The sequence below is a fragment of the Hemitrygon akajei genome, chromosome 4, assembly GCF_048418815.1.
Source record: "Hemitrygon akajei chromosome 4, sHemAka1.3, whole genome shotgun sequence".
Lineage (NCBI taxonomy): Eukaryota > Metazoa > Chordata > Chondrichthyes > Myliobatiformes > Dasyatidae > Hemitrygon > Hemitrygon akajei.
Window position 1 is genome coordinate 177,291,965 of NC_133127.1, and position 22,415 is coordinate 177,314,379.

At 41.2% G+C, this 22,415-nt stretch overlaps 1 protein-coding gene across 2 annotated transcripts in view; it reads right to left on the reverse strand.

Moving 5' to 3' along the window:
• The window catches only part of ube3a (ubiquitin protein ligase E3A), a 56,478-nt gene that overhangs the window by 20,310 nt on the left and 13,753 nt on the right, over positions 1–22,415 (reverse strand). For both annotated transcript variants that reach the window (XM_073044101.1, XM_073044102.1), the window contains exons 2-3: positions 17,090–17,134; positions 1,401–1,714 (exon numbers count right to left, since the gene is read on the reverse strand). In XM_073044101.1, coding sequence (XP_072900202.1) covers positions 1,401–1,714; positions 17,090–17,134 — 359 coding nt within the window. The remainder of the gene's footprint in view (positions 1–1,400; positions 1,715–17,089; positions 17,135–22,415) is intronic.

Sequence of the window (22,415 nt, forward strand, 5' to 3'; positions counted from 1 at the left end):
ATACTCACACACATAATAGAATAACCATGAACGACCGCATCAACTTGGGTGTTCAATCAGTGTAAACAAGACAACAAACCTTGCAAACACAAGAATAATAATATTGAGAACATGAGATGAAATGACTTCAAAGTAACTCTTACTGTTAATCTGAAGAGTGCAAGTGATGTTCATATTCTAAGCACCTAGTCATGTGGATTGGTAACCACTGCAATTTGCCCTAGTGTCTAGGCAGGTGGTAGAATCTGGGAGGAGTTAATGAGAATGTGGGGAGAATTTTTAAAAATGGGATGAATATACAATTATTGCAAAGAGTGTTTGATAGCCTGTGTACAGTCAGTTGACCACAGGGCCTGCTTCCATGCTGTACCATTTAGAATGAATACAAAAAATGTTATGAAATATTACCAGATGGCTTTAACAACAATTTAAAAAGAGACAGAGAGGTTGGGCGGGGGGGATGGAAATCTAGGACAGAACAGAGTGAGCAAGTGAGAGAGTGTGTGTACGTACGCACGCACGCACACACACCCCCACCCCTACCTTTATATGCACTAAATTGGTCTGAACCCTGACCATATGAATACAATTTCTGCTTTAGTAGTGTTCTGGTTTGAGTTGGATTGGAGTTGTCTGACAAGATGAAGCATTAGGGTCCCATACACCAAAACTTATAGGGCTTACCCTCAACACTGACAGAATGCAGCAAGAGCTTTAACTTATTAAACTGGATTCCTTTTGCTTAAATTTCTGTAGCTTAAATTCCTTCCAAAAATCAAATTAAGGTAGTTCTCAGAATCTTACGAGAAGAATATTGGCTCCAAACATAACAACAGCAGTATTTGCATCAGTTATAGCAGCTGTTGTCATGTTTAGCTTCTATACTTCATTTATTGTTGCCATTTGTGACTAAAAATTTAAAATTCTTATCTGAATCACTCAATGATAAGTCAGAACTCAATACCCTGCAAACAAATCAGATTTATTTTCTCTTGCCATTCTACTTGCATCTCATCACTAAGTACAAATGTAAGTATGTGCTTGGCAATTTGAAACGCCATAATTTTTTATCATCTGGGGAATGGAAGTATATGGTATCACAGATATTTAAACAAAAAAAAAATAGACTACTAATCCACCCTTCTCCATCAGATCTTTCTGATTTCCTCTTTCCTTAAGTACATCGTTTCTTCTTAAAAAACATTCCTGGAGGTCTAATTGGAAATGTTTTCACTATAGAGTTAAAACAGTCCTTTTTGAATTTAACTTCGTGGTGGTTTTCTTAGATTGATAGGCTCTAGTTTTATCCTTTCCCACAAGTGAAAGCATTTCCAATTTTACTAAAACCTTATAGATTATCATACAGAACTGTAAATGTAATCCACTACACTGACACTCACCTTTAAAGTCTTCTCGTTGAGCCTGCATATCTTGCTTATTCACTTTTGTTTCTGAACAACAGATGATGTTATGAGTGCTCTTGGTGCTGTTTTCCACATAGGCAGTGCTTGTTCCTTTCTTGGAAGGATGAGGATCACATAGTTTTGCATTAATCTTAAAAAGCTCAAGGGCCTTTAATGCTGCAGCATTGTTATCCATACGATGAAAACTTGGACAGGAAGCACAAAACTCATTCGTGCAGGCTTCATTTCCACAGCCCTCAGTTAACTGGTGGTAGTAGCGTTCTATTAGATGCTTTGCAGCGGCTCGCTTCCTGTGGCAAACATTCAAAATGGTAGGCAAAGGGATTAGTACAGCCTCCAAAAAAAAAATGAAGCATGGTTCAGCATTAGCAGAGCAGTGTTTCATTTAAATAATTGGATAGTAAAATTGATTTTTTAACTATGCTTCTTCTTCGCACATCAACTTGCAGAATTTTTTTCTAATAGCAAAGAGTGTTTTAATAGAAATGATAATCTCTAGACACCTTGTGAAACAGGTGCTTCTAGCCCAATGAGCTAGATGAACTAGCCCAGCAACCCACCTATTTAATGCTAGCCTAATCACAGGAGAATTTACAATGACCAATTAACCTACTAACCGGTAAGCCTTTGGAATGTGGGAGGAAGCTGGAGCACTCAGAGGAACCAGACATGCTCATAAGGAGGACATACAAACTCCTTTCAGACAGTGTCGGAATTTAACTCCAAACACCCTAAGCTATAATAATGTCACGCTAACCACTATGCTACTGTGGTGGCCAAATCTCAAGGAAACTTAGAACAGAATGAACATTACTATATCCAAAAATTGTTTTAGCATTGTTTTGAAGTATGATTGCAGTTAGACACTCTCCAATGTCATTGTATCCAAATCACTTATACAATCATAGCATGTGCTCAAAATTAGCTGCACATTGCACCACTTTGAGACAAATTTATTGATTAATTCGGACTTATCCTGGATCTCATTTTCCTCATGATGTCAGCATGATTTATTTTTAAATGAAACACTGCAGAGGTACACACAGGTTCCTGCCAGGTTGTGTGTTTAGTGGTTATTTTTTTTTAAATGGCAAATAAATTCCTAAAACATGCACCAATGCTTCTAAACATATTGGGAAACATTCCTTAAGGCACCTCAAGGTTAGAACAGATACAAAAATTCCTAGAAATAAAAGGTGGCATCATTTTGTTCTTGGATCAGAATTCCACAAGTAATTCTGTAAAGTACACCAAGCAAATATCACAACCATGCATCTTTTAAACCTGCAATTTATCAGAATCCAAAATGCTTTGTAGTTGAAACAAAATAGAAATTTGTAAATAAAAATGTTATTAACGCTTCTGAAGTGCTCAGTCTGGAAAAAGGCAATATTAAAAGCGTAACTTCTTTTTTTCAGATCTGCTCCCCAAATATAAGAGTGCTTGAATAATCTTCTCCACTATTTACAGACATTAGTTAAAAAAACTTAAGAGCCTGGCCAGTTTACTGCAGCCAAGTATGCTTCAAATGAATTTAAAATTTGCAGTTTGCCCAGAGTAGAATATTGATTGAATTTGTAATGCCAATAGGTTATGCCAATGGGAAAGGTTGACTTTATCCCCTGGAGCGTAGGAGAATGAGGGGTGATTTGATAGAGGTGTATAAAATTGAGATGGGTATAGATAGAGTGAATGCAAGCAGGCTTTTTCCACTGAGGCTAGGGGAGAAAAAAACCAGAGGTCATGGGTTAAGGGTGAAGGGGGAAAAATTTAAAGGGAACATTGGGGGGGGCTTCTTCATGCAGAGAGTGGTGGGAGTGTGGAATGAGCTGCCAGATGAAGTGGTGAACGCGGGCTCACTTCTGACATTTAAGAAAAACTTGGACAGGTACATGGATGAGAGGGGTTTGGAGGGAAATAGCCCAGGTGCAGGTCAGTGGGACTAGGCAGAAAAATGGTTCAGCACAGCCAAGAAAGGCCAAAAGGCCTGTTTCTGTGCTGTAATGTTCTATGGGGCCTGAGCTAATGCTTTGATAACTGCCCCACTGATGAGATGAAATCTACTGAATCCTTTGTAAGTGATCAGTCTTCCTTTTTTAAAAAAAACAAGAGTGATTCCTTTCAAAACTGCTCTTTATCTAGTGTTTTTTTAAGAAGGCCTGTTATAATCCTTACTTAACATGCTTTCTTCAAAAGATGTTGCGACCACTTTCTTCAAAATTGGTCACAACACATATGACAAAGTCAATAATTTTAAATATAACTTGTTTTTTTTACCAACACTGGTCTTTCAACAATTTAAATCAATAATTTCTAACAATACCACACACTACTTCTATACATTTTTGTGCCTCTAACTGGCATTTATAAAAGTCAAATCCATTGCAATAGACTTTACAAAGAACTATGAGCTTATAGCATTTCTAACAATGGGTTACCTATCTGAAATTACATTTGAAAGCCTAGAATGAATGTACAAGCCATAAAATGCAGCCAATTCATCTGTTCAATTTTAAACATTTGCAAGTTTCAAATTTGCCCATTTGAACCTGTTATTTAACATAGTTCCCCGGAAATTATTTTCTACAACCCAAGTCAACTTTGAGTGTGACCTCAGTTAAGTACCAAATGGTCTGAACAGTTAACGGTGGGTAACTAAGCTTACAAACTGCAGCTGTAGATCAGCATTGATCATACTGAATTACATGGCAGAATTGAGGAAGCAGGTGGTCTACACCTGCTACTTTCATGCGCTCTAGTTGCCTTCTAGATGGTGTTGAACTAAGTTTCTGAAAACTAATTCAAAGCTGCAATGACAGACTAAAATTACATGGCATCATCAACAATCTGAACTGCAAAAAATAATACTCTAATTAATTGTCTCCGATACAATAAAATCTCCAAAGACAATCGAACATTTTTTTAAAAAATAGTTGTGGAACAAACTGCTATTAGTTTGGTGACAACATTTACCCTGTTTATTGTTCAGTTTAGTTTGCTGCCTGTCAGTTGCTGTTGCACTCACCCTCACTGACGTCTTTTGACCAATTACTGCTTTCAGCTTCTTAGTGTAATACCTTTATTCTCTTTTAGCTCATATGTATTCTCCCTCCTATGGACCGGTGATTCCTTCAGCTCATTCCGCAACAGCTCACCCTTTTATTCTTGGTATTATCTCTACTTCCTTTCATTAACATCTCTTCAATGTGGCATTCCTTCTCATTTTCTTCTGTAAATTCTGTCACCAAACCATGTGGCATTTCCTTCTCATTTTTCCGTGTATTTTCCAGACACCATAGCTACTTTTGTATTCACTGATTCCCTCACAGACCGACTCTGAATAGCCACCACTTAACTCTCTTTCCTTGTTCTCTCCTAAAACTAATTTCATTCTGACACAGGAGACCACTTTTGCATAGCCAATTCCATGACAGCTCACAGAGCCACCTTAGAAACATAGAAAACCTACAGCACAATACAGGCCCTTTGGCCCATAAAGCTGTGCCGAACATGTCCCTAGGCTACCTGTGAAATTACCTAGGGTTACCCATAGTCATCTATTTTTCTGAGCTCCATATACCTGTCCAGGAGTCTCTTAAAAGATCCTATTGTAACCGCCTCCACCACTGTCGCCGGCAGCACATTCCACGCACTCACAACTCTCTGCATAAAAAAAATTACCCCGATATCTCCTCTGTACCTACTTCCAAGCACGTTAAAACTGTGCCCTCGCGTGCCAGCCATTTCAGCCCTGGGAAAATGCCTGAATATCCACACGATCAATGCCTCTTATCATCTTATACACCTCTACTCCTCCATTGTTCCAAGGAAAAAAGGCCGAGTTCACTCAATCTATTTGCAAAAGGCATGCTCCCCAATCCAGGCAACATCCCTGTAAATCTCCTCTTCAGCCTTTCTATGGTTTCCACATCCTTCCTGTAGTGAGGTGACTAGAACTGAGCACACTACTCCAAATGGGATCTGACCGGGGTCCTATATAGCTGCAACATTACCTCTCGGCTCCTAAATTCAATTCCACGATTGATGAAGGCCAATACACCATAAACCAGTTCTGGATCCACAAAGCAATGTCCCCTTAGATCCCATGCCTCCTTACTTTCTGAATGAGCCTTATCAAATGCCTTGCTAAAATCCATATACACACTACATCTATGGCTCTTCCTTCATCAATGTGTTTAGTCACATTCTCAAAAAATTCAATCAGGCTCGTAAGGCACGACCTGCCTTTATCAAAGCCATGCTGACTATTCCTAATCATAATATGCCTCTCCAAATGTTCATAAATGCTGCCTCTCAGGATCTTCTCCATCAACTTACCAACCACTGAAGTAAGGCTCACTGGGCTACAATTTCCTGGGCTTTCCCTACTCCCTTTCTTAAGGGAACAACATCCGCAACCCTCCAATCCTCCGGAACCTCTCCCATCCACATTGATGATGCAAAGATCATTGCCAGAGGCTCAGGGATCTCCTCCCTCGCTTCCCACAATAGCCTGAGGTACTTCCCATCCGGTCCCGGTGACTTATCCAATTTGATGCTTTCCAAAAGCTCCAACATATCCTCTTCCTTAATATCAACATTCTCAAGCTTTTCAGTCCACTGCAAGTTATCCCTACAATCGCAAAGATTATTTTCCACAGTGAATACTGAAGCAAAGCATTCATAAAGTACCTCCACTATCTCCTCCGGTTTTATACACACTTTTCCACTGTCACACTTGATTGGTCCTATTCTCTCACATCTTATCCTCTTGCTCTTCATACTTGTAGAATGCCTTGGGGTTTTCCTTAATCCTGTCTGCCAATGCCTTCTCATGGACCCTTCTGGCTCTCCTAATTCCTATCATTAGCTAGTTTTTTTGAACTTCTTGTAAACTCTTCTTTTCTTCTTGACTAGATTTACAACAGCCTTTGTACACCACAGATCTTGAACCCTACCATCCTTTCCATGTCTCATTGGAACATACATACACAGAACCTCACACAAATATCCCCTGAACATTTGCCACGTTTCTTCCATATGTTTCCCTGAGAACATCTGCGTCCAATTTAAGCCTCCAATTTCCTGCCTGATAGCCTCTTATTTCCCCTTACTCCAATTAAACATTTCTTTAACTTGTCTGTTCCTATCCCTCTCCAATGCTATGATAAAGGAGAGAGAATTGTGTTCACTATCTCCAAAATGCTCTCCCACTGAGAGACCTGACACCTGACCACGTTCATTTCCCAATACCAGATCAAGTATAGCCTCTCCTTTTGTGGGCTTATCTATATATTGTGTCAAGAAACCTTCCTGAACACACCTAACAAACTCCACATCTAAACCCCTCACTTTAGGGAGATGCCAACCAATATTTGGGAAATTAAAATCTCCCACCACAACAACCCTGTTATTATTACTCTTTTCCAGAATCTGTCTCCCTATCTGCTCCTCAATGTCCCTGTTACTATTGGGTGGTCTATAAAACACCCAGTGGAGTTACTGACCCCTTCCTATTCCTAACTGCCACCCACAGAGACTCCATAGACAACCCCTCTATGACTTCCTCCTTTTCTGCAGCTGTGACACTATCTCTGATCAACAGTGCCATGCCCACACCTCTTTTGCCTCCCTGCCTATCATTTCTGAAACATCTAAAGCCTGGCACTCCTGCCCCTGCACCATCCCCAAGTCTCTAATGGCCACAACATCACAGATCCAAGTGCTGATCCACGTTCTAAGCTCATCCTGCCTTATTCATGATACTCCTTGCATTAAAATAGACGTATCTCAAACCATCGGACTGAGCACGTCCCTTCTTTATCACCTGCCTATCCTCCCTTTCGCACTGTCTCCAAGGTTTTCTATTTATGAGCCAACCTCCCTTTCCTCCGTTACTTCAGTTCGGTTCCCACCCCCCAGCAATTCTAGTTTAAACTCTCCCCAGTAGCCTTAGCAAATCTTCCCGCCAGGATACTGGTCCCCCTCGGATTCAAGTGCAAACCATCCTTCCATCTGCCCCAAAAGAGATCCCAATGATCCAGAAATCTGAATCCCTGCCCCCTGCTCCAATCCCTCAGCCACACATTTATCCTCCACCTCATTCTATTCCTATACTCACTGTCACGTGGCACAGGCAGCAATCCTGAGATTACTATCCTTGAGGTCCTGCTTCTCAACTTCTTTCCTAACTCCCTGTAGTCTTTTTTTAGGATCTCCTCCCTTTTCCTACCTATGTCGTTAGTACCAATATGTACCATGACCTCTGGCTGTTCTCCTTCCCACTTCAAGATATCATGGACGTGATCAGAAACATTCCGCACCCTGGCACCTGGGAGACAAACTACCAAACGCGTTTCTTTCCTGCATTCACAGAATCGCCTATCTGACCCCCTAAGTATAGAATCCCCCATCACTGCTGCCATCCTCTTCCTTTCCCTACCCTTCTGAGCCACAGGGCCAGAGGCTCGACCACTGCTGCTTCCCTCAGGTAGGCCCCCCCACCCCCCCAACAGTACTCAAGCAGGAACACTTATCGTTAAGGGGGTCAGCCACTGGGGTACTCTCTAGTACCTGCTTCTTACCCTTTTCTCTCCTGACTGTTACCCACTTCTGTTTCCTGTGGTCCGGGGGTGACTACCTGCCTACAGCTCATCTCTATCAGCTCCTCACGCTCCCTGACCAGATGAAGGTCATCGAGCTGCAGCTCCAGTTCCCTAACGTGGTCTCTAAAGAGCTGCAGCTCGTCGCACCTGGTGCGGACGTGGTTGTCTGGGAGTCTCCAGGGCCTCCCACATCTGACACCAAGCACAGAAAACTGGCCTCACACACATACTTTCTGGAGAACATGCAAACTCCACAAAGAGAGCAGAGGCTAGGATTGAACCCATGTAACTGAAGCTGTGACATGGCGGCTGTATTAATTCCACAACCGTGGTTCCTAACAGTTTCAGTTTTGTAACTATAGTAATTTTCTTTTCTTCCCTCCTTAGCGCCTTAAATCCACTAGCACAGTTCTTCTTTAGTGATATTCCTCAGGGTTATTGTTCTTTTGTTCGACCTTTTCTCTTTTGCCTTCCTCATTAAAGGAGGGAATTATTTATCCTCTTATTGACATGTCATCGTAATGACACATAGGATACAGTTCCCTGCTTTCACTCAGGGAGGTGAGAGTTGATATCAGACCACTCACTGGAAAATGATGCTGGTGAGGTAGTAATGGGGGACAAAGAAATGTCAGATGAACTTAATGGGTTCTTTGCACCTGTCTTCACGGTGGAAGACACTAGCAGTGTGCCAAAAGTCCGTGAGTGTCATTGCTATTACAAAGAAAAAAGCGTTAAGCAAACTGAAAGGTCTTAAGGTGGATTAGTCACCTGGATCAGATGAACTACATTCCACAGTCCTGAAAGAGATTGCTTAAGACATAACTGATACATTGGTCATGATCGCTCAAGAATCACTTTATTCAGGCACGATCCCAGAGGATTCCTAGGATGTCTGGACTGTCCTACGCAGAGAGGTTAGAGAGACTGGGCTTGTACACGCTGGAATTAAGGAGATTGAGAGGAGATCTGATTGCAACATACAAGACTATTAAGGGATTGGACAAGATAGAGGCAGGAAATGTGTTCCAGATGCTGGGAGAGTCCAGTACCAGAGAGCATGGTTTGAGAATAAGGGGTAGGTCATTTAGGACAGAGTTAAGGAAAAACTTCTTCTCCCAGAGAGTTGTGGGGGTCTGGAATGCACTGCCTCGGAAGGTAGTGGAGGCCAATTCTCTGGATGCTTTCAAGAAGGAGCTAGATAGGTATCTTATGGATAGGGGAATCAAGTGATATGGGGACAAGGCAGGAACTGGGTATTGATAGGAATTGATCAGCCATGATCTCAAAATGGTGGTGCAGGCTCGAAGGGCCAAATGGTCTACTTCTGCACCTATTGTCTATTGACTGGAAGATTGCAAATGTCACTCCACTCTTTAAGGGAGGAAGGCTAAAGAAAGGAAGTTATTGGCCAGTTAGCCTAACCTCAGTGGTTGAGGAAAGTGTTCGAGTCTATTATTAAGGATGAGGTTTTGGGGTACTTGGAGACTAATGATAAAATAAGTCAAAGTCAGTATGGGGGAAATCTTGCCTGAAAAATCTGTTAAGAGTTCTTTGAGGAAATAACAAGCAGGGTGGACAAAGGAGAGACAGTGGATGTCATTTACTTGATAGGATGCCACACTTAAGACTGCTTTACAAGATAAAATCCTATGATGTTATATGAAAGATATAAAAGATAGTGGCATGGATAGAGAAATGGCTGATAGGCAGGAGGCAGGGAGTGGGGCAAAAAGGGGGCCTTTTCTGGTTGGATGCCAGTGATTAGTGGTGTTCCTCAGCGGTCATTATTGGAGGTGCTACTTTTCACATTGTTTGTCAATGATTTGCTTAATGCAATTAAAAGTTTGCAGATGATACAAAGATAGGTGGAAGGGTAGGTAGTGCTGAGGAAAAATGCGATTACAGCAGGACTTAAGACAAATTGGAAGAATGGGCAAAAATGTGGCAGACGGAATAGTGTTGGGAAATATATGATAAATACATTTTGGTAAAAGGAATAATAGTGCGGTCTAGAATCTAAATGGGGAGAAGGTTCAAAAATCAGAGGTGCAGAGGGACTTAGGAGTCCTTGTGCAAAACTCCCAGAAGGTTAATTTACAGAGGGACTTAGGAGTCCTTGTGCAAAACTCCCAGAAGGTTAATTTACAGGTTGAGTCTGTGGTAAAGGAGGCAAATGCAATGTTGGCATTTTTTTCAAGGGGAATAGAATATAAAAACAAGGAGATAATGCTGAGGTTTAAAAAGACACTAGACAGACCACACTTGGAGTACTGCCAACAGTTTTGGGCCCTATATCTCAGAAAGGATTTGCTGTCATTGGAGAGAGTCTAGAGGAGGTTCACGAGGATGATTCCGGGAATGAACAGGTTAACATGAGTGTGTTTGGCAGCTTTGGGCCTGTACTCACTGGAATTTAGAAGAATGCAGGGAGGGATCTCATTGAAACCTACCGAATTTTGAAAGGACTATACACGGTGGATGTAGATGATATTTCCAATGGTGGGAGTATCCAGAACTAAAGGGCACAGCCTCAAAATTGAGGGGCAACCTTTTAGAACAGAGGTAAGGAGGAATTTTTTTTAAGCCAGAGAGTAGTGAGTCTGTGGATGCTTTGCCACAGACTGCAGTGGAGGCCAAGTCTCTGGGTATATTTAAGGCAGAAGTTGATCATTTCCTGATTAGCCAGGGCATCAAAGGATATGCCAAGATGACAGGTGTATGGGGTTGGGTGAGTTCTGGAATCAGTCATGATGGAGCAGACTCGATGGGCTGAAAGGCCTAATTCTGGTCCTATGTCTTACGGTTTTTTTTTTACACATGAAAGCTAAACCAGTGGGGCTATACACCATTGGCAATGCACAAATTTGGAATGACATTTTAAAAACAGAACATTTTGCCTTGGATTTATAAATCACAAAATGATTTTGCTGTATCACAATTTATGTGCTTATTTAAGTTCAGTCATTTCATTTAATTTTAATTATCTGATGTTTTTCTATTTAAATATAGGACCCGATTGTGGAATGCCATATGCAGCGTAGTTGAAGAGGTCTATGAAGCAAAGAAAATAGAAATTAAAGATTAAAGAATAAAAGAAGGGCTCTATGGGTCTTGGAGTACATAAGAACATAAGAGATAGGAGCAGGAGTAGGCCAATCGGCCCCTCAAGCCTGCTCCGCCATTCAACAAGATCATGGCTGATCCAATCTTAACTCTAGTTTTCACCGAATCCCACAAGGCAACAGTGCCAACCAACAGGGCACCATACCGCCCATTTTATTTTATTATTCATCCCGCCCAAACCCATGTGATCACCCAGGGAAAAAAAACCCAGTTGCCAATTGAGGAGAAAAAATCTGGAAAATTCCTCTCCGACCCATCCAGGCTATCGAAAACTGGTCCAGGAGATCACATGGCTGATCTAAACCTAGCCTCATGTCCACTTACCTGCTCGCTCACCGTATCCCCTAATGCCATTTTTATCCAGGAAAATGTCTATCTCCGTTTTGAATTTATTGAGTGTAGTAGCTTCCACAGCTCTCTGGGGCAGTAAATTCCACAGCCCCACTACCCTCTGAGTGAAGAAATTTCTTCGCATCTCAGTCCTGGAACGGCATCCCCTTATTTTAAGATTATGCCCCCTAGTCCTAGTTTCACCAATCATTGGGAACATTCTCCCCGCATCCACCCGATCAAGCCCCTTCACAATCTTATATGTTTCAATAAAATCGCCTCTCATTCTTCGGAACTCCAATGAGTGGAGTCCCAATCTACTCAACCTCTCATCATACATCAACCCACCCATCCCCGGAATTAACCTAGTGAACCTTCTCTGCACTGCCTCGAGAGCCAGTATGTCCTTTCTTAAATATGGACACGAGAACTGCACGCAGTACTCCAGGTGTGGTCTCACCAATACCCACTACAACTGCAGTAAGACCTCCCTGTTCTTATACTCTATCCCCCTAGCAATAAAAGCCAGCATTCCATTGGCCTTCTTGACCACCTGCTGCACTTGCATACTAACGTTTTGTGTTTCCTGCACCAGGACCCCCAGATCCTTTTGCACAGAAGCACTTTCCAGTTTCTCTCCATTTAGATAATAACTTGCTCTATTATTTTTCCTGCCAAAGTGCAAGACCTCACACTTGTCAGTATTATATTTCGTCTGCCCAATCACTCAGCCTATCTATGTCCCCCTGCAGGGTTTCAATGTCCTCCGCACTCATTACACTCCCTCCCATCTTTGTGTCATCAGCAAACTTCGATACGTTGCACTTAGTCCCTTTCTCCAAATCATTAATATAGATTGTAAAGAGTTGGGGTCCCAACACCGACCCCTGCGGAACACCACTAGTCACCAACTGCCAGTCTGAGAATAAACCATTTATCCCAACTCTCTGTCTTCTGTTAGAAAGTCAATCCTCCACCCATGCCAGAATATTATCCCCAATCCCATGATTTTTTACTTTAAGTAATAATCTTTGGTGTGGCACCTTGTCAAATGCCTTTTGGAAGTCCAAATACACCACATCCACTGGTTCCCCTTTATCTACCCTATATGTTATGTCCTCAAAGAACTCCAACAAATTTGTCAAACATGACTTCCCTTTTGTAAAGCCATGCTGACTTTGTCCTATTAAGCTATGTTTATCCAAATGCCCTGTTACTGTTTCCTTAATTATCGATTCCAACATTTTGCCAACCTCAGATGTTAGGCTAACTGGCCTATAATTCCCAGCCTTCTGTCTATTGCCCTTTTTAAATAAAGGAGTTACATTAGCATTTTTCCAATCTGCCGGGACCATTGCCGAGTCCAGCGAGTTTTGAGAAATTATCACTAATGCATCCACAATCCCGACCGCCACTTCCCTTAAGACCCTAGGATGCAAGCCATCCGGTCCAGGGGATTTATCCACCTTCAGTCCCATTAATTTATCAAGTACCATTTCCTTGGTGATTTGAATCGTAGTTAGCTTCTCTCCCCCTAGAGCCCCCTGTTTATCCAGTGTTGGGATATTTTGAGTGTCCTCTACTGTAAAAACTGATACAAAATATTGTTCAGCGTTTCCGCCATCTCCATGTCCCCTACCATTAATTTCCCGGTCTCACCTTCTAGGGGTCCAACATTTACTTTAGCCACCCTTTTTCTTTTTATGTAACTATAAAAACTCTTACTATCTGCTTTTATGTTTTTCGCCAATTTACTTTCATAATCTATCTTCCCCTTCTTAATCAATCTTTTTGTTATTTGCTGCTGATCTTTAAAAGCTTCTCGATCTTTAATCTTCCCACTAGATTTAGCTACCTTATATAACTTTCTTTTTAGTCGTATACTTTGCTTTATTTCTTTACTTAGCCACGGATAGCTATTTTTTCTTTTACACACTTTTTTCTTCAGTGGAATATATTTTTCTTGATAGTTGTAAAATAACTCCTTAAATATACACCACTGATCAAGTACCGATCTACCCTTTAATCTATTTTCCCAATCCATCTTAAGCAATTCCACTCTCATACCATCATAGTCTCCTTTATTTAAGCTCAGTACGCTTGTTTGAGATCCAACCCTCTCATCCTCTAATTGAATATGGAATTCGACCATGTTATGGTCACTCATTCCAAGGGGATCCTTTACTAGGACATTTTTTATTAGTCCTGTCTCATTACACAGGACCAGATCTAAGACTGTTTGCCCCCTTGTCGGCTCAGTAACGTATTGTTCAAGGAACCCATCTCGAATACACTCAATAAACTCTTCTTCAAGGCTGCCGTGTCCGACTTGATTAGTCCAGTCAATATGAAAGTTAAAATCCCCCATAATTATAGCTGTTCCCTTATTACAAGCCCCAACTATTTCCTGATTTATGCTCCGACCAACTGAGTTACAGCTGTTTGGAGGCCTATAGACTACTCCCACCACTGCTTTTTTCCCTTTACTATTTCTTATTTCTACCCAAATTGTTTCGTTATCCCGATCCTTTGAGCCAATATCATTTTGCTTTATTGCAGTGATTTCTTGCTTTATTAACATAGCCACCCCACCTCCTTTTCCTTCTTGCCTGTCTCTCCTAATTGTCGAATACCCTTGTATGTTTAATTCCCAGTCCTGGTCACCCTGCAGCCATGTTTCCGTAATTGCCAATAAAAAGAGTAGGTTAAAAAGACATGGGCCAAAGGGCCTTTAGTATGCTGTACTATGTAGTAGCAATCTGCTCTGAAATAGTTTGTTATTTTAATCTTTGGGTAGCAACCAGAAAGAAAATCTATTTATACACAAATTCATCGTAAGCTGAAATGTTAAGTCCTGCTGCACTGCCATTTCTAAAATTCTTTGCAAATCATAGTGGTGTTTGTTAAAACTGAACTATGTCATCCACCCAACAAAAATGTTTCCTATTACATTCAGCAGCCTCACTGAAACCCCTTTTGGTATGAAATCCAGTCATATCAAAATTAAGCAAAATACCAGAAGTGACAGTTTACATCTAGTCTAAGATGTTGTCAGCAGGCTGGCTCTGTATAATTAAAAAAATAAACGTGACAAGGGCAGTAAGCCAAGTGAACTGCCAAGGGAAGCTTAGAGGCAGTATGTTAAAATTTCATTGGTTATTTTCATAAACCCAGAATGGTACTTTGGACTCAAGCAGCTTTAAGTCCAGCTTATTCTTTTCTTATACTGAGTCTATTTGGTTCATGGGTGTTTAAAACAAGGACTGTAATCTTAAGCTTTGAGCTAGGCCAGGCCACCCAAAAGTGATAATACGACATAATCCATAGAAAAGCTTGGTTGAAATTTCTTCAAAAATCTACTTAGGCTACAAGTAAAATAGTTTATTGCAAAGAAATTTGGCAAATTTTAAATGAGATGATAAAAATAGATCTTTCATGATCTAACTGAATGACACTGGACTGGAGGTGTGATATGACTGATCCAAAACTTTTGAAAGTGCTTCACAACCACATTAGCAAGATGCTATTACAGTTCGGAGCATCAAAGATGCTTCTTCCCACAGTCAAAAGATGTACTGGTTGTTATGCTGATTGGCCATTGTAAATTGTCTTGTGATTAGGCTAGAGTTAAGTCAGAGGTTGCTAGGTAGTGTGGCTTGAAGGGCCTATGCCACGCTATTGCGATAAATACATACAGTCGGCTCTCCTTATCCGCAAGGGATTGGTTCAGGGACCCCTCACGGATACCAAAAAACGCGGATGCTCAAGTCCTTTATTTAGCCCGTCAGTGCGGTGCACTTCAGGACCCAGCGGAACCCTGGGCCTTATTTATCCGTTCTCAGAGTGGTGGTCTTTAGGACCTGGTGGAGCTCTGAATCCACAGTGTTTCTGTTCACGAAAATAATCACGATTGAAAATAAAGTGGAAATAATAAAGCGATCGGGAAGAGGTAAAACTCAATTGGTCATTGGAAAAGCGTTAGGCTGCAGTCGGTCACCGATAGGAACAATTTTAAAGGATAAAGTGAGAAAGGCCCTGCCCCGATGAAAGCTACAATTATTACTAAGCAACGCAGTGGTTTAATTATTGAAATACATACGTTTCTTAAGTGTTTTATATGCATAGAAAGATAAAATATATACTATTTTCTAAGACAAACGTTTGACTAACTGACGCTAAATAATACTGGATGTAGCTGTTCCGACTTACTTAGTAAGAGAACTTACGATTTTTTTCGATCCCGATCCATGATAACCTACGCATATCCTCCCATATAATTTAAATCATCTCTACATTACTTATAATACCTAATACAATACTGCATTATTTAGGGAATAATGACAAGAAATAAAGTCTGTACATGCTTGAAGAACGAGTACTGGAAGAGCACTTCCAGGTTTCCTCGATTTGCAGTTGGTTGAATTTGCGCATGCGGAACTCGCGGATAAGGACTGTATATAACCAAACAAATTCGTTTATCATATTGAATTATCCCCAAGTTTCCCATGGTGGCACAAACATTTATAACAACCAAGGTCAACATATTCTTAGGCTCTCATATCCTAATTGTTCAAAACATTACAGGTACTAACTTTTGCAAAATAAAAACATGTAGAGGAATGATGATTCTGGCCAGTAGAATACTTGCATCGTAAATCAAAGTGTACAAACTCATTAACCTTATGATCTCGTTGTATGATGAAGCTATTATGTTCATGAAATAAAGGTGCTAACTTCAAACAAGTTGCAGCTTCTAGAAACACTTAATATGCTCTAAGCAAACATTGCTGCCTATTATCTAAATATAACAAGATATAAAATCATAGTATGATCAGTGATGTATAAAGGAAAATCATTCTGATAGATCAGTTTTTTTGCAAATATACATGCGCAATGCATGTTTACATGGTTATGACATTTAAAAGGAGTCAGGTTAGTACACAAAGGAGTCCTGAAATTAGAACACATACAAGTTCTCTCTTAATGCAAAGCTAAATGAAAAGTAGTTATGAGAGCATTGCAAAAATCTTGCAAAGGATTTAACAAAAACATGATTTATGTATGTACTGTCCTTAATCAATGAAGAATCAGTGTGACTTAAAGGCAATGCAATCAAGGTTTACTGGGTTGATTCCTGACAGACTGAAGGGAGGGTATGCTTATACTCAGGAATTTAGAATTGTTACTTCATACTCAGAGGGTTTAGCAGATTAGAAGAAACTGGTTCCGTTGGCTAAAGAATCTTAAACAAGTCTCAAAATAATGAGCCCACTAATTAAAATACTAAACAGAAGATACTTCTGTGGATTGTGAACTTTTGAAGCTCTCTACCTGAAATGCTTGTATGTTCAAGGAAGAGATATTTTTGGACTCGCAGATCAGTTATAACATTAAATAGTAGAGCAAACACAAGGGGCCTTATGGACTACTTCAGTTCGCTTATCTCATTGTATTTTTTTAATTACAAAAATAGACAGCATTTTAAAAAAAATTAACAAAAAAAACCTTAGCTCAGGCCTGGACTGAAAAGAGCAAAACAATATCATGTGCCCCATAAAAATATCTTGAAGCTTAAAAAACAGTATGCAAATTTGCAATACTCACATTCGGCTTGCTGTGTGGTTTTCAGCCAAAGGTTCTCTTTGTTTACTGTAATTGAAAGAATCAATGTTACAACAGGGTATTTGCGTTTATTTAAAACAACTAACACACAACTTGTTACAGAGAAAAAAAATCAAGGCTATATTTTACTATATTCCCACATAGAAGATTGGTGGGTAAAATCAAAGCACAGGGCATCGGGGGGGAAGGCATTGACATGGATAGAAAACTGGTTGGCAGATAGAAAGCAAAGGGTAGTGGTGAATGGGTGTTTCTCGGAATGGCAGGTGGTGACTAGTGGGGTGCCACAGGGCTCGGTATTGGGACCACAGCTGTTTACAATTTACATTAACGATTTGGATGAAGGCATAGAAAATAACATCAGCAAATTTGCTGATGATACTAAGCTGGGTGGCAGTGTGACATGTGATGAGGATGTTAGGAGAATTCAGGGTGGCTTGGATAGGCTGGGTGAGTGGGCAGATACTTGGCAGATGGCATTTAATGTGAATAAGTGTGAGGTTATCCACTTTGGGAGTAAGAACAGGAAGGCAGATTATTATATGAATGGTATACAGCTGGGTAAGGGAGTAATACAAAGAGATCTCGGAGTCCTTGTTCATCAGTCACTGAAGGTGAATGAGCAAGTGCAGCAGGCAGTGAAGAAGGCTAATGGAATGTTGGCCTTTATTACAAAGGGAATTGAGTACAAGAGCAAGCAAATCCTCTTGCATTTGTACAGAGCCCTGGTGAGACCACACCTGGAGTATTGTGTACAGTTTTGGTCTCCAGGGTTAAGGAAGGACATCCTGGCTGTAGAGGAAGTGCAGCGTAGATTCACGAGGTTAATTCCTGGGATGTCTGGACTGTCTTACGCAGAGAGGTTAGAGAGACTGGGCTTGTACACTCTGGAATTAAGGAGATTGAGAGGGGATCTGATTGAAACATATAAGATTATTAAGGGATTGGACAAGATAGAGGCAGGAAATATGTTCCAGATGCTGGGAGAGTCCAGTGCCAGAGGGCATGGTTTGAGAATAAGGGGTAAGTCATTTAGGACAGAGTTAAGGAAAAACTTCTTCTCCCAGAGAGTTGTGGGGGTCTGGAATGCACTGCCTCGGAAGGTAGTGGAGGCCAATTCTCTGGATGCTTTCAAGAAGGAGCTAGATAGGTATCTTATGGATAGGGGAATCAAGTGATATGGGGACAAGGCAGGAACCGGGTATTGATAGGAATTGATCAGCCATGATCTCAAAATGGCGGTGCAGGCTCAAAGGGCTGAATGGTCTACTTCTGCACCTATTGTCTATTTGTGAGAACCATTTCAGAATAAATGGACTTTTTGGAAGGAATCTATTAGCTGCCTCCTTAAACCTTAGGATGCTTAAATGTCATATTCTTACATTTGTTATCTTACATTCTAATGCAAAGCCTATACAAACTGCTCAAATTTGAGAGTATTTAGTACCATAATTCCCACAATCTTTAACGCAAAGCTGTAGAACTTGGGCCTTTGTACCTCCCTCTGCAACTGGATCCTCGACCTCCTAACCAGAAGATAACAGTCCGTGCAGATTGGTGATAACATATCCTCCTGTGGCTAGGCATAGCTCAAATACTATCTACAAATTTGCTGACGTTACAACCATTGTTGGTAGAATCTCAGGTGGTGACAAGAGGGTGTACAAAAGTGGATATGCCAACTAGTGGAATGGTGCCGCAGTAAACCGGCACTCAACATCAGTAACATGAAAGAGTCGATTGTGGACTTCAGGAAGGGTAAGACAAAGGAACACATACCAATCCTCATAGAGGGATCAGAAGTAGAGAGAGTAAGCAGCTTCAAGGTCTTGGGTGTCAAGATCTCTGATGATCTAACCAGGTCCCAACTTATTGATGTAGTTATAAAGAAGCCAAGACAGTGGCTATACTTTATTAGGAGTTTGAAAAGATTTGGAATGTCAACAAATACACTCAAAAACTTCTATAATTGTACCGTGGAGAGCATTCTGACAGGCTGCATCACTGTCTGGTATGGAGGGGCTACTGCACAGGACCGAAAGAAACTGCAGAAGATTGTAAATCTAGTCAGCTCCATCCTGGGCACTAGCCTACAAAGTACCCAGGACATCTTCAGGGAGCGGTGTCTCAGAAAGGCAGCGTCTGTTATTAAGGACCTCCAGCACCAAGGGCATTGCCCTTTTCTCACTGTTACCATCAGGTAGGAGATACAGAAGCCTGAAGGCACACACTCATTGATTCAGGAACAGCTTCTTCCCCTCTGCCATCCAATTCCTAAATGAACAGTCAAGCTTTGGACACTACCTTACTTTTTTAAATAGACAGTATTTCTGTTTTTGAACATACTTTAAAAATCTATTCAATATACGTAATTGATTTACTTGTTTATTATATTTATTATTTTTTTCCTCTCTCTCTCTGCTAGATTATGTATTGCATCAAACTGCTGCTGCTAAGTTAACAAATTTCACGTCACATGCCAGTGATAATAAACCTAATTCTGATTAACAGTTGCTGGAAAGGTGAAATAGCTCTAGACATTTAAATATGCCATTTTAGACTCCATATGGATCAAATTAGAAAATGTTCAAGAAGGAAAACTTGCAAAAATCAAACCATTAGAAAATCCGGACTTCTGTACTATTATTTTAAGTATATGGTCTTTAGAATGATAAATCTCCCAGAGGCCTAAGAACTAAAGTTATACTTGGTCACAGAAACATCGAAAACCTGTGGCACAATACAGGCCCTTCGGCCCACGATGCTGTGTCAAACATGTCCTTACCTGAGAAATTACCTAGGGTTACCCACTGGCCTCTATTTTTCAAAGCTCCATGTACCCATCTAGGAGTCTCTTAAAAGACCCTATTGTATCCGCCTCCACCACTGTCGCTAGCAGCCCATTCCACGCACTCACCACTCTCTGCATTAAAAAACTTGCCCCTGACATCTCCTCTGTACCTACTTCCAAACACTTTAAAACTGTGCCCTCTCAGCCATTTCAGCCCTGGGAAAAAAGCCTCTGACTATCTGCAGAATCAATGCCTCTCATCATCTTATACACCTCTATCAGGTCACCTCTCATCCTCCGTTGCTCCAAGAAGACCCAGTTCACTCAACCTATTCTCATAAGGCATGCTCCCCAATCCAGGCAACATCCTTGTAAATCTCTGCACCATTTTCTATAGTTTCCACATACTTCCTGTAGTGAGGTGACCAGAAATGAGCACAGTATTCCAAGTAGGGTCTGACCAGGGTCCTATATAGTTGTAACATTACCTCTTGGCTCTTGAGTTCAATCCCATAGTTGATGGAGGCCAATGCACCATATGCCTTCTTAACCACAGAGTCGACCTGCACAGCAGCTTTGAGTGGCTTATGGACTCGGACTGCAAGATCCCTCTGATCCTCCACACTGCCAAAAGTCTTATCATTAATGCTATACTCTGCCATCACATTTGACCTACCAAAATGAACCACCTCACACTTATCTGGGTTGAAATCTGCCACTTCTCAGCCCAGTTTTGCATCCTATTGATGACCCCCTGTAACCTCTGACAACCCTCCACACTATCCACAACACCCCCAACCTTTGTATCATCAGCAAATGTAGTAACCCATCCCTCCACTTCCTCATTCAGGTCACTTATAAACATCATGAAGAGAAGGGGTCCTAGAACAGATTCCTGCAGCACAGCACTGGCCACCGAACTCCATGCAGAATATGACCTGTCCATAACCGTTCTCTGCCTTCTGTGGGCAAGCAAATTCTGGATCCACAAAGCAAGGACCCCTTCCTTGGATCCCATGCCTCCTTACTTTCTCAATAAGCCTTGCATGGGGTACCTCATCAAATGCCTTGCTGAAATCCATATACACTACATCTACTGCTCTACTTTCATCAACCTGTTTAGTCACATCCTCAAAAAATTCAATCAGGCTCGTAAAACACAATCTGCTTTTGACAAAGCCATGCTGACTATTCCCAATCATATTATGCCTCTGCAAACGTTCATAAATCCCACCTCTCAGGTTCTTCTCCATCAACTTACCAACCACTGAAATAAGACTCACTGGTTTATAATTTCCTGGGCTAGCTCTACTCCCTTTCTTGAATAAGGGAACAATAGCTGTAACCCTCCAGAACTTCTCCCATCCCCATTGATGGTATAAAGATCATTGCCAGAGGCTCAGCAATCTCTTCCCTCGCCTCCTATATTAGCCTTGGGTATAGCTCGTCCCAGTGACTTATCCAACTTGATGCTTTCCAAAAGCTCCAGCACATCCTCTTCCTTAATATCTATGTGCTCAAGCTTTTCAGTCTGCTGTAAGTCATCCCTAAAATCGCCAAGGTCCTTTTCTGTAGTGAATACTGAAGCAAAGTATTCATTAAGTACCTCTGCTACTTTCTCCAATTCCATACACACTTTTCCACTGTCACACCTGATTGGTTTTATTCTCTCATGTCTTATTCTATTGCTCTTCACATACTTGTAGAATGCCTTGGGGTTTTCCTTAATCCTGTCTGCCAAGGCCTTCTCTTGGCCCCTTCTGGCTTTCCTAATTTCATTATTAAACTCCTTCCTGCTAGCCTTACAATTTTCTAGATCTCTGTCATTACCCAGTTTTTTGAACCTCTCATAAGCTTTCCTTCTTGACTAGATTTTCTACAGCCTTTATACACCCTGGTTCCTGCACCCTACCATCCTTTCCGTCCCATTAGAATGTACCTATGCAGAGCGCCTTGCAAATATCCCCTGAACATTTGTCACATTTCTGCCATGCATTTCCCTGAGAACATCTACTTCCAACTTCCTTCCTGATAGTTTTTATTTCCTCTTACTCTAATTGAAGGTTTTCCTGACTCGTCTGCTCCTATCCCTCTCCAATGCTATGGGAAAGGAGATAGAATTGTGATCAGCATCTCCAAAATGCTCTCCCACCTGCAGACCTGACACCTGACCAGGTTCATTTCCCAATTCCAGATCAAGTACAGCCTCTGCTCTTGTAGGCTTATTTGCATATTGTGTCAGGAAACCTTCCTGAACACACCTAACAAACTCCACCCCATCTAAACCCCTCACTCTAGGGAGATGCCAATCAATATTGGGGAAATTAATATCTCCCACCACGCCAACCCTTTTATTATTGTACCGTTCCAGAATCTATCTCCCTATCTGCTCCTCGATGTCCCTGTTACTATTGGGTGGTCTACAAGAAACACCCAGTAGAGTTATTGACCTCTATCTGTTTCAAACTTTCACCCAGAGACTCAGTAGACAATCCCTCCATTACTTCCTCCTTTACT